The sequence below is a fragment of the Myotis myotis genome, unplaced genomic scaffold (assembly GCF_014108235.1).
Source record: "Myotis myotis isolate mMyoMyo1 unplaced genomic scaffold, mMyoMyo1.p scaffold_m19_p_10, whole genome shotgun sequence".
NCBI lineage: Eukaryota > Metazoa > Chordata > Mammalia > Chiroptera > Vespertilionidae > Myotis > Myotis myotis.
Window position 1 is genome coordinate 46407299 of NW_023416314.1, and position 13570 is coordinate 46420868.

Here is a 13570-nt window from a genome sequence, read left to right on the forward strand (position 1 = left end):
CCTGTCGGGACACTGGCCCTGGGCTCCCCCGCCACTTCCCCTTGGAGAGAGGACTTCAGAAGCATCGCTATGCAGCCCAGGCTCTCCCTCCGACCCTTTCATCACCAATGACGCCGGCCTCGCACAGAACAAGAATTACTCTCCATAGAAGAGTGCACGGCCCCGGGCACAAGGCCTTTCTAGAGACAGGAGAGCTCTCACTCCTCCGGTGTGGCTCACGTCCCCTCCCTTCCGTCCTCTCCACCCCGGGGACCAGCCCAGGGCTGGGTCAGAACCGTTCTGAGGAACTGCTAGCACAGGCTTCTTGGGACGAGGCCAGATAAACTCAAAAAGTTTTTCTTTTTCTTTTTTTTTCTTTTCTTTTTTTTTTTTTTTTTTTAAGTGGGTGGAACTTACTTTCTCACGGATGCCTTCTCGCCTCCCTAACGGGTGTTCGGGCTCCCATTTATTTTATACTAAAGTCACTCAACCTGCAACGGGACTGAGCACACTCACCCTGCCCGCTGCCTGGCCAGGGGCGACGGTGCCCAAACAAGGGGCGGGGAGGCCGTCGGGACCCTCAGGGCTCAGAGCCCCGCGTCTCCTCCTCCCGCCCTGGGTCCTTCCGACCGACCCTCGCCCGGCTCCCGGGACAAAGCCGGGGCGAGCGGGGGTTTCCGGGGGAGGGAAGGGGGGTCCCGGCGGCAGCGGGCGCGGGAAGCGGCCCAGCGCTCGGCGGGCGCACTCACCCGACAGCTCGTCTGGCTCCAGCCCGGTCTCGGTGTCCAGCCCGCAGATGACAAAGTAGTCGGCGAAGCGACTGGGCGCCGAGCCCCCTCCGCCGCCGCCGCCGCCGCCGCTCATGGCGCCGGGGCCGAGCCGGGCCAGGCCGTGCGGAGCGCGAAGCCCCCGCACCCGAGTGCCTGCCCGGCCTCAGGCCGCCCCTCCCGCCGCCGCCGCCGCCGCTACCGCGGCTCGGGCCGCCGCCCCCGGCCCTGGCCCGGTCCCCGCGGCCGCTGCGGCTGCCGTGACGGGGCAGGGGGGCACCGGGCCGCCCCGCGCCGCATCCTGAGCGCCTTCCCCGCCGCGCCTCCGCCGCTGCCGCCGACCGAGAACGCCGCGGACCGAGCGAGCGAGCCTGGAGGAGGGCGAAGAGCGCGGCGGAGCCCACAGCCCTCCCCGCGGACCCCTCCCGCGCGCTGCGCAGGCGCCGTCGGCGCGGGGCGGGCGCCGGGCGGAGGGGATGACGTGATGCTCTCGGACCCTGCGGGCCGCAGTTTCCACCGCCGTCGCCGCAGCGCGGCCGGCCGCTACCGTGTCGCCGGTAACCCCCCTCCCTCGGGGATGTCACGCCTTCGAGAGGCTTGAAAAGGTGCGGGAGGAGCGGGCGCGCCCGCAGAGCGGGGACCCGGGCCCGCGCTGCGCTCCCACCCCGCCCCTTCCTGTAGCCGGAGCTCTGCTGACCCTGCCCTGTCGCCGGGGGCGCGGGGAGGCAGCGGGACTGGGCTGGAAGCCCCTCATCCCAGCTCCGGGCTGTCGGCCGAGACCCTAGGCCGGGGGCCCTTTGCCCGGTAGAGCGGAGGACGCCCCCTCTTTTGGCCGAGGTGGATCGGCCCCTCCTACAGACGGGGAAACTGAGGCCCAGAAAGACGTAAGAACTTATTCCACGGTCATATCGTCTAAGAGACAAAGCCTGGGCGAGAGTCCTGGGTTGCTGGCCAGCTTCCAGCCCTCTCACCCCGACCCCCGCCTGGCCTTTTCCCACGAACCATGCTGCCCCCTTTTCTCCCCGCGAGCCTCCTGCGGCCCCTGCCCCTCCGGCGCCCCTCCTCTGCCGCTGGGAATTCTCAGCCGGTCCCTGAGCCGGCCCCCCTTCGAGCAGTGGGAGTCGGGGTGGGCGAGGGCAGAAGCCCTTCCTTGTCTGGGGGCCTCTGACTTGGTTTCCCACGGGAGGGAGGGAGGCAGGAACGTGGAGAGCGGAAGCCAGGGAGCTGATAGAGTAGAAGGTGGCCAGCATGGGCTCTGGCAACAACAGACGGCTCAGATCTGAACGCTGACGTGGTCATTTACCGTTCAACCTTGAGCAGCCACGGTGTTTGTGACTATTAGGTAAGATAAGTGTGCATACAGGTAAAATGGTCGGAATCGTCCCTGTATTCGAAATAGTCCATATGTGTTATAAATCATTACTATTCCTGCAAGAGGTAAGCTCACGGTTGGCTCTGGCAGGCTGCTACTGCGGGCCCTGGAAGGCAGCTGGCCTCCCCAAGGCCTGGCCCTGAGCTCTCTCCTGGGTACGCACCTCAAGCGCTGGTTCCCTCAGAGAGCATGGCCTGGCGGTCACAGCCTGCGTCACTTGGAACCATAGCACCGGCCTGGCCTCTCCCTGTACGTACCCTGCCTAAACCTGTGGAAGAAACGTGGGAAGGAGGAGGTAGCTTCGCAAAGCCCACTGTCAGGAGCAAGGGAGCATTCCCTGAAAGGAATCACTCTCGCTCCTTTTTTATCTTTCCACAACGCCGGGTTTGTTCGGGGAGATCTTCCCAATGAGCAATAGAGTCACATGCAGGTTATGCAAGAGTGGGGAGCTCATGCGGTAAAGGGAGCGGAGCCAGTGTCCAACACGAAGTCCCGTCACTGTTGGCCTCTGCAGGTGGAGAGACGGCCTTTGTCTCAAGTCAGGCAGCTACTGTGGCGGCAAGAGTCCAGGGGAGTGGAAGCCTAGCAGGGATCAGGGCGTGACTCGTGGTACAGCCAACTTCAAGCATTAGGCAGTCGGAGCTCTGAGTTCTTAAAAGTCCTCCAGGGTGGGAGTCCCACTCATATCCGTGTCCAGATGGAGTCCTTAACCAAGTGTCCAGACTTGGTGGTTTTGGGTGTTGGGGGGTCCCTCCTAAGGGCATCCAGTTACACCCCTTTACCTCAGTCTTGACATACACTTGACGAACTATCATGACTGACAGTGAATTGGATTGTCAAAGGTATCCAAAAAAGTCTGCTCTCTACACCCATTTAGGGTGATGTCCCACCCTTTGTAGTATCCTGAGGACACGGAGACACTAGAAGAGGTTCAGGGCGCTAAATAGTTATATGGCACAAAAGAAGGACATCTCTCCCGATTGGGAGATGGTCTGCAAGGCTTATAGAAGGAGGTACAATCTAATTTGAGGTCCAGAGGATCAAAATTAATTTCTCAGGTAAAAAGGGGAGAAGATGTTTCAGTAAGCATGTACAACAACAGGGAGTGACAGATTAAAACAGGGGTCCTCAAACTTTTTAAACAGGGGGCCAGTTCACTGTCCCTCAGACCGTTGGAGGGCCGGACTATAGTTTAAAAAAAAACTATGAACAAATTCCTATGCACACTGCACATATGTTATTTTGAAGTAAAAAAGCAAATGTTTTCGGCAGGCCGCATGTGGCCCGTGGGCCATAGTTTGAGGACCCCTGGATTAAAATATTACATTCAGCCCGACCAGTGTGGCTCAGCAGTTGAGCATCGACCTATGAACCAGGAGGTTGTAGTTCGATTCCCGGTCAGGGCACATGCCCGGGTTGTCATAATCCAGGAGGCAGCTGATCAGTGATTTTCAGGAGAGGAGCACTGATCCAGGGAATGAGAGGAGCACTGGACCAAAAGTCAGGAGAGGAGGCTCAATGCAGGAGGCAGCTGATCAATGATTTTCTCTCATCATTGATGTTTCTATCTCTCTCTCCCTCTCCCTTCCTCTCTGATCAATAAAAATACATTTTAAAATAAAATAAAATATACATTCAAGCAACAGCAAGTAATTCATTTCATGGGAGATGAAGAATTAAAAGAGGATGAAAGCAGGGAAAGAGGAGAGGAGCAGAGGAGGAAAGGCTTCAAATGACCGGCTAAGGAATTTGCTATGTAAAATGTGCAAGTCAGGGGGTGGTAAATTAAAGGAATTTAAGCCGAGGAGTGACAAAATCTGACCCACATCTTCAAATGATCTCAGAAGACGCTTGGAAAAGGCTTAAATGTCCTCAGATTGAAAGTCCAGACTTTTTATCCAATGTGTCTTGGGTGATCAGGTGCTGAGAGACCTCTCAACTCAACTTGCAAAACACAAATTAGAAACAAAAGTCTGACTGTATTAATTTGCTCTGGAAAATGTAACTGCTCAGAGGCCCAGAATATTCAACTGTAAAGTGATCTCCTTCCCAGTAGGAAATATGTTTGGCAGAATGATTGCTTCTTCCAGAGTCGACGGGGGGAGGGGAGGGACAAAGTTGGATGCTCTTAAGATTTAGTGTTTAAATCCCTACTCCCACTCTTATTAGCTATGTGAGCTCCTCACCAAGGCTCAATGAAAAGTTTGCCATGTGCACACTCAAATGAACCCCACTGATCATACAGAAAAACTTAAGCTTCACAATACAGGCTTTCTTAAAACTAGAAACACAAATACAGCTAGCTATAGAGTGACACACCCACAGCCAGCTCTCTCTGCACAGTGATCCAGCTCTACAAAAGGAGTCACACAGGCTTTGCTTTCCCACCAGCCCCCAACACCTTGCTCATAACCAGCATTGGGCTCTTCATGTCTCTTCAATGACCCAAGCTGCCTAAATCAGTTAAAAAATCATCACCCTTCAGCCACCATTACCCATAACAACAAGAAGCCCCAAAGAAGACTCCACATCAAGCAGCATCTGATGTTCTGTGGCATGGGGAAGTATGAAGTTGAGAAACAGGAGGAACAAATTGCAGATAATGTCCACAAGTGGTGCAACTTTCCCCAAAACAGGTCATGAGCCCATGCATGTGTATATCTATGTACATATCTGTTGGAGCTTCTTTATATGTAAGTGAGCATTTGTGTATGGGGGTGATCAGGTATATATATATGTGCTTATATAGATTAGATGTATGTTTGTGTATTTGCAGGTGTAAATAATTGCATGTGTAGTGTGTGTGCATCTGAGGAGGTTGGGTGGGGCAGGATGGCTAGACCAGAGAGGTACCTAGGGCTCTTGACAAACCCAGGAGTGACTCACTGGTGGGCCCCTCTGTTCCCTCTTCCCCTCTACCACCCTAGGTTAGAGCCTTTTGAGAGTCTAGGTCCGTGGTCGGCAAACCGCGGCTCACGAGCCACATGCGGCTCTTTGGCCCCTTAGTGTTGGTCTTCCACAAAATACCACATGCGGGCGCGCACGTACAGTGCGACTGAAACTTCATGGCCCATGCGCAGAAGTCGGTATTTTGTGGAAGAGCCGGTATTTTGTGAAAGAGCCACACTCAAGGGGCCAAAGAGCTGCATGTGGCTTGTGAGCCGCTGTTTGCCGAGCCGCAGTTTGCCGACCACTGGTCTAGGTGGATGACCTTATATGTACTGCATCCAGCCCGCTCCCTTAGAATGTGAACACAGTGGGCTCACTGTTCCCATCAACTTGAGGGCCAAGAGCTTCCTGGGAAAGGCCAGATGGTCTAGTAAGGGGGAGTGAAAGGCCCTTGGACCAGATTCCAAAAGGAAGATATATTTAAATGTGGCTGAGCTCTCAAAGGTTTTTTTCAGGGGTGATGGAATTGTTATATATCTTGATTGTGGTGATGGTTTCACAATTATTTGTAAAAGCTCACAGAATCATGCACTAAAAAAGAGTGAATTTTACTGTATGTAAATGGTACTTTAATTTTTTAAAAGTAGGAAAAGATATAATTAATCATAGAATATTTTAGTACTTTTCTAGCTGACTGTAAACAAAAACATACAGTCATACTATAAATATTCTAAGTTATATCAACCTGCCTTTAGTATGACAAAAAAACATACAAGAATTATGACAGAGAAAAATCAATATTAAATTATTGGAATGATTAAATTTATAATAAATTTGAAAAATTAAAACAGCACAAGACTTTTAACAACACATTAAGAATTAACTACAATAAAACTAAACTGAATTTCTAAAGTTCAGAGCATTGTGTCCTAGATTGTACTGGGAAACACTTTGTCTTTATTCATACATAAGAAGTTGCTCTGCTTTTAAGAGCCACGTTTAATATACTCTGTGACAAAAAAAGAGATGTTATTGGGTCACTAGTAAGTGTAGGGGCTACAAAAGAATTACTAATAACTTATTAAATGCACTACATTCACAATATCCAATCTTTTGGGAAATATTCATGAAATGGTTTAGGTTTTTTCTCTGAGTCTGAATAAAGGTTCATGACATTTTAGGAAGAAGAGGAGGAGGAAGAAGAAAGAAGCAGATGCCAACTTGTGGGGATTGAGAAGAAGCCCGGCTTAGGAACCAGGAAACCTGAGTAGAATCCTAGTTCTGCAATTTACTCAAATGATGTGACCTCAGGAAGGCCCCTCGCGTTCCCATATTTGGCTTACCCACATCTACAAAGAAGGTCCTGGCCGTGAGTAGGGTTTCCAATAGTGGCCTCTTTGAGAGTTCTCTTATTGTTTTCCATCCCCAAGGACCCTTTAATTAGAAAGAAACCTCTGAAACAAATTGTTTTCCCGCCTTTTTTTTTTTTTTTTTTTTTGAGAGAGAGAAAAAGAGAGAGAGAGAGAAACATCAATTTGTTGTTCCACTTAATTATGCATTCATTCATTGACTGCTTCTTGTATGTGTCCTGACCAGGGACTGAACCCAAAACCTTATCATATCTGGATGATGCTCTAACCAACAGAGCTACCTGGCCAGGGCCAGTTTACCCATTTTTTATTAATCAAAGATACGTTATTCTGATGTTCAGACCTTTTAATTAGCACCAGATTTCTGAACTTCAAAGAATTAATGTAACTCCAGCCAAAAGCCAAAAACAAACAAGAAAAAACACACAACTTTATTTTTTCGCCTATATACTAGTAGGCTTCTCCTGGATAAAAATATCAGGCCCATCCACTATGCTTTGTCAAATGTTGGAACTGGCCGTAAGCCCCCACCACAACCATCTTCATGGGCTGCCAAGAGCAAGACAACATAAAGCCAAGAACTACTGGTTTTGATTCTCAACTAACTGGCTCTGAGGCTGGGATTCAGAGGTGTGGCCAGGTCACACTCTGGCCTGCCATCTCAGCTCCTATCTGCTGCCCACTAACGTTGCTAAGCTCAGCTTGTGAGTTATCATTTGTGCCTCTGGCACCCAGGGGACCCTGAGGGTAACAGATGGGCTGCCACTCACATTTACACAAATTGATCATTGTCCCAGACACATCACTTATTGTAGTCATTATTAATTTACATAGTTATTATGACAGTTTTCCAACAGATGGCAGTAAAGTATCTTAAGAAAGGGACACCTAGTTCACCCAAAACCACAATATGAGCTAACAGTGGAGCTGTATTTTCTCTGCATTGCCTAACAGGATGCAGGACACGGAAGTATAACTGGGCCTCACAGAATTAGGAAGTTAACACCAGCTCTGTGCTCTCTCTCTCTCTCTCTGACACACACACACACACACACACACACACACGGTTTCTTCCTGCCCCTCTACTTCCTTTTTCTCACCTCACTTTTCATCCTCACTCATCTGTTCACAAGTGTCTATTCTGGATATAGTAATTGGAAGTCAACTCTATTTCTACCTCCATCTATTATGCTCAGGGCTAGTTTCATGGATGTTCCACCTAGGCACGGGGATTAATATTCAGAAGGGCCACACACTTGGCTTAATGCTCTGCTGTTGCTGTCTTAAAATTCTCCTCCCCCCCCCCTTTTTTAATTGATTTCAGAGGGAGGAAGGAAGAGGAATAGAGAGAGAGACACACCAATGATGAGAGAGAATCACTGATTGGCTGCCTTGTGCACATCCCCTTCTGGGGATCAAGCCCACACTCCGGCCATGTGCCCTGACCAGGAATCGAACAGTGACTTCCTGGTTCGTGGGTCAATGCTCAACAACTGAGCCACACCGGTCAGGCTTAAAATTCTTAATAATTTTATCTTTGAATTTGTGTTTTGTAAGTGAAATCTGATGAGGCAAAGGAGCATGCACACAAGCAGATGCTGTATGAGCAATATGCACATCCGCTGTTCCTTGCGCCTCATTCCCATAGTGTTTGCAGTACTACAGGAGCACAGAATTCCCGTGGACCTGTGATGCCTGCTCTTTCAGTGAGCTCCAAAGCCAGAACAAGGCAAAAATTTTATGTCTAAAACTGCATAAGCAGGGTTGCTGACTATCCTGACAGGGTTGCTTTCCATTCAAACCAGAACTTGCTTCCCACTAAGAAAAAAGGCAATGGCATCCTAAGAAATACAAATGACCAAGGAATCCTCTCTCGTTTTTTAAAAATATATTTTATTGATTTTTTTACAGAGATGGAGAGGGACAGAGAGTTAGAAACATCGATCAGCTGCCTCCTGCACAACCCCCACCGGGGATGTGCCCGCAACATGCCCTTGACCGGAATCGAACCCAGGACCCCTCAGTCTACAGGCCGACGCTTTATCCACTGAGCCAAACCAGTTAGGGCTCCTCTCTCATTCTTATTTATGTGACTTCCTTGTAGTAACCAATCACTTGCTAAAAATGATGACATTGAGGGAAAAGCAACACATCGTTTCCTTTCCTTTCAGTCTTGCCTTACTCATCCATAAGTCAAAGGTAGAGAATGTTGGTAGAAGTAAACTAAAAGCAGCTGAGTTACTTTTTGCAGCATTTCCACTATTCATGTAAGGATGAAATACATATGCATATTTGAGTTTCAAAGTAGAAATGTATAACTTCAGTGATTCTGCCATAGGCAGTTAGACAGACATGAGCATAGCAAATCCGATGGGCCAGGTACAGAAGGTCACCAGGGCAGAAAAACCTGGGTGCCTAGCAAGGGGCAAAACTGGGAAAACAAGGACCTTGTCTCAGGGAAATCTATTCTCCCCTAGCAGATCACTGGTCATTCAGTTTAGACCCCCTGACCTTTTCCTCCCGAAGAGTAACATCTAGGCCTTAGCTGTAGTTCAGCTCCAAGCCCAGAAAAGCAGCAAAACCAGACAAGTGATGCTGTGGCTGCCTCAGGACCAGCTACATTGACTAATGGCCGCCTGCCCTGGCACTGACCAATCATTGGCAACCATGACCCTGAAAGAGCACACCTGGAAAGCTGATGGACATTCTATTGAAACCCTCCCCTGAGAGCTCCCCTAAGATTCTCACCTGCCAGAGAGAGATAAATACCCCAGGTGAGCATGCCTGTCCCATTCCCTTCCCCTCTTCTAAAACAGTGGTTCTCAACCTGAGGGTTGCCAACCTGTGGGTCTCAAACGACCCTTTCACAGGGGTCGCCTAAGACCATCGGAAAACACATATATAAACAGTGGTTCTCAACCTTCCTAGTGCCGCAACCCTTTAATACAGTTCCTCATGTTGTGGTGGCCCACAACCATAATTATTTTATTATTTTCATTGCTACCTCATAACTAATTTTGCTACTGTTACGAATCGTAATGTAAATATCTGATATGCAGGATGTATTTTCATTGTTACAAATTGAACATAATTAAAGCATAGTGACTAATCACAAAAACATTATGTAATTATATATGTGTTTTCCGGTGGTCTTAGGTGACCCCTGTGAAAGGGTCGTTCGACCCCCAAAGGAGTCACGACCCACAGGTTGGCGACCCACAGGTTGGTGACCCACAGGTTGAGAACCGCTGCTCTAAAAGACCCCAAGAGACCTTGCAACCAGGGAGTTATGGGTAGCGGCAACTTGTCCTGGCCTGACTCCCTGAACCTGTCTCCAAGGCCCTTTTCTCTGACTTTCCAGTGAATCAAAGCAGCCCAGCCTAGGTTCTCCTGTTGCTTCTATGCTAAGCCCTTCTTTGTTTCACTGTCCTAAGTATGTTTTTGCTGCGGTCAATAAATTCTTGCTTGCTTTGCTGCACTTTGTCTCTTGATTAAAATCTTTGCTTCAAGAAGACGAGAACCCAGATCTCATCATCTCAGCAACTCCACAGTTAAGTGCTCTTATATTTGCATTTTAAATTGGCACTGCACCATATAAATACAAGTGGAAAATTCAAGCCAATAATTTACATTTTAAATTCTTTTTTCTTAGAACAATATTAAATAGAAAATAAAGACACCATGACAAGTCAAGAAGACCCCAGAGGAAAGGAAATATCTTTATATTTTAGTTTTTCTTTAATGGCATTTTTTCCCTGCTTTTTAAACAAAGGCTGTATTTTTATTTTGTAAATTATGCAGCTGGTCATGATTATTCTTTTCTTTATTGCAGAGGCTGGAAAGCTATGAACTCTAAAAAACAGGAGTTCTGCATGCTAAATAGGCCCCACAAATTAGATGCACTTACAAGAAATTTGAATGGAAAGGAGAAACAGGGACTGTTTTCCTGCATCTTCTGTCAGTGTTCCATGGGCAGGGAGGGTTGTAGAGATGCCAGTGGTCCTTCTCCAGCTTTGTGGATGATGTGACAGAGTTACAGTGGCAAAAGTAGCAGGCTCTCTTCAGGATCTAAGCAGCAGCAAGGGCTCTGAATCACAGATACAGTGGTGAGCTCTTAAACACAATTACTGCCAGTTCTGGATTTTTCTAGGAGTCATTCTTGGATCTTCAGTCAAAAGCCTGCTCCTCCAAACTTTCCAGTGATTTTGTAAAATCTGAAATTCCACATGTGGCCCTGGCAGGTGTGGTTCAGTTGGTTGTCATCCCATGAACCACATGAACTGAGAGCTTGACAGTTCAATTCCAGTCAGAGTATATCTTCTTCTTTCTCCTCCTCCCCCTCCTCCTCCTCCTCCTCCTCCTCCTCCTCCTCCTCCTCCTCCTCCTCCTCCTCCTCCTCTTCCTTTCTCCTCTCCTCCTCCTCCTCCTCCTCCTCCTCTTCTTCTCTCTCTCTCTCAATAAAAACGTATTTTAAAAAAATAACATTCCTTATGTGAAGTTCTTTTCTGCTTAAAATATCTAGAATACAGTTGCTTGAAACTCCATAATGTCACACATTCTAATGGAATGTACTTCTACCATAATATCCTTAATAACGATGAAACTAAGCTAAAACATCTGGTCAATTTAAAAAAATAACACATATCTGGCCAGCGTGGCTGTGGTTGAGCGGTCAACCTATGAACTGGGAGGTCACGGTTTAATTCTTGGTCAGGGCACATGCCCCAGTGTGAGGTGTGCAGGAGGCAGCCAATCAATGATTCTCTCTCATCATTGATATTTCTCTCTCTCTCTCCCTCTCCCTTCCCCTCTGAAATCAATAAAAATATATTTATTTTAAAAACGCATAATTTGTAAGTACATATTTATCCAACCTCCTTTTTTTTTAATAAGAGAAAGTTTATAAAGTTACATAGGCAATCAATCAATCAATCAATCAATCAAAAGAAGCCCTTGGAAGGAAGACATGGACTCAGGGAACAAGTTACAGAGACAAAAAGGACCCTTGGAGCTTAGGAGAGAAAAGGTAACGCCCTTGGGGGAAAAGCAGGGAAGGGGACAGGCTCGGATGTGCTTCCTGGAGGGAGAGCACCTTAAACCCTTTCTTGACTTGAAACAAACAAGCCTGCAGTAGTTTCTTTGACTACACTGACCCATGTCCTGACTCTTCCAACTCAGATTCCAGACTTCACGTTCAGAGCGTTTTCAACAGCACTTCTCTTTTTTGAACGCAGGAAGTTGAAAACTTTGAGCTCTAATCTGCTCAGACCCAGCCTTTGTCCAACTTCCCCTCCCTGAAGTTGCTTATCTCTGAGCACCCCTCTCATCCCTCTGCACCTCGTCCATGCTCTCACTACCTGCCTCCCACCTCCTGGGACTTCTAATTTCTTCAACGCTCCTTTCTCCAAGCAACACAGGGAGTCAATAGGGACTTCATCAACCTTCCCTCCCATCAGCCTATGTCTTGACCTCAAAGAGCTAATGGTTAGGTAAGAGAGGTAGAAGAGTAAATACATGTAACAATATTGAGAACTTTTTCTTCCTTTAGCAGCTGTCAAAAAATTTCTTGTGGAGGCCATCTTGTGGTGTAAGGCTGATATTCCAAAGACTATATATATATATTTTTAATGTATTTTATTGATTTTTTACAGAGAGGAAGGGAGAGAGTTAGAAACATCGATGAGAGAGAAACATCGATCAGCTGCCTCCTGCACATCTCCTACTGGGGATGTGCCCGCAACCCAGGTACATGCCCTCGACCGGAATCGAACCAGGGACCTCCCAGTCCGCAGGTCGACGCTCTATCCACTTAGCCAAACCAGTTTCGGCCAAAGATTATATTTTAAGATGGTAGATCCTATTAACTGGTGTCACATTTGTTGGGTCCCGCAACCCTGCCAATGCCTCACTTTGTTTTTTTCTTTTAATATGTTTTTACAGATTTCAGGAGGGGGAGACTGAGATAGCTAGAAACATCGATGAAAGGGAAACATCAATCTGCTGCCTCCTGCTCCTCCCCTACTGGGGATCCAGCTGCAACCCAGGCATGTGCCCTGAATGGAATTGAACCAGCAACCTCTTGGTGCATGGGAGGATGCTCAACCAACTGAGCTACACCAGTTGGGCTCATTTTAGTTTAAATTTGTTTATTCTGCTAGGTGCTTTAAAAAATTAAATTTAATGAAATGGATTATATCAACTCAAATAAAAGTTTTATCTTTCCCTTCCAATCTTTACACCTAATACTTCTTTCTCTTTCCTTAAAGCATTTGGCCAAAGCCTTCAGTACCATATCCAATTGCAGCACTGATAGTGGGATTCTTTATTTACTTCCCAATTTTAAAGAGAGTGCATCTAAAATTTTCTATTAAAAATAACATTTAATGTAGTTTTTTGGTAAACAATGTATCAAAATAAATTATTCTTATTACTGACTTGCTGCAATTTTTGTTATATATAGGTATTGAACTTTATCAAAAAGTTTTCCTGTATCTATCAAGATAATATTTTCTCCTCTTAATGTGGTAAATGATATTGATATATTTTTCTGATGTTTAACTATCCCAATAGTCTGAATATAAATTCTGTTCTTGATGTATTTTCTAAATATAAGAGCTGGCTCTAGTTATACATTATTTATTTATATATATATTTATATATATTTACATACACACACACACACACACTAGAGGCCTGGTGCACAAATTCTGGCATAGGTAGGGTCCCTAGGCCTGGCTGGCGATCAGGGCCTTCCTTTGTTCCGTGCCACCCCCTGGTGGTAAGCACACATCATAAGGAACAGTTGAACGCCTGAGGGGACAATTTGCATATTAGCCTTTTATTATATAGGACATATATATATAGTGTCAGTGTTCATAAATTAAATGAGTCTTTTCTTTACTGCATTAGTACCTTTTACACATCTAATTGACAATCAATGAATGATCATTTACACACCAGGAAAGCTTCAGCCCTTTTAATTTATTCTGCCCATTTTCTAAAAGCCAAAGAGAACATTACATTTCTTTAAGGTTCTCAAAAGTCAACTATAGCCCTAGCCGGTTTGGCTCAGTGGACAGAGTGTCAGCCTGCAGACTGAAGGGTCCCAGGTTTGATTCTAGTTAAGGGCACATGCAGGAGGCAGTCGATCAATGGCTCTCTCTCATCATTGATGTTTCTATCTCTCTCTCCCT

At 47.0% G+C, this 13570-nt stretch overlaps 1 protein-coding gene across 11 annotated transcripts in view; it reads right to left on the reverse strand.

Moving 5' to 3' along the window:
• DENND5A (DENN domain containing 5A) overlaps window positions 1-1106 on the reverse strand; it is an 80250-nt gene extending 79144 nt beyond the window's left edge. For 4 of the 11 annotated variants that reach the window (XM_036325322.1, XM_036325324.1, XM_036325325.1 and 1 more), the window contains exon 1: window positions 729-1104. In XM_036325322.1, coding sequence (XP_036181215.1) covers window positions 729-843 — 115 coding nt within the window. In that variant the 5' untranslated portion in view covers window positions 844-1104. Of the gene's footprint in view, window positions 1-728 lie in introns of all 11 variants that reach the window. The other 7 variants (XM_036325319.1, XM_036325321.1, XM_036325326.1 and 4 more) reach the window with 4 other exon arrangements.
• Between the last annotated feature and the right edge of the window lie 12464 nt (window positions 1107-13570).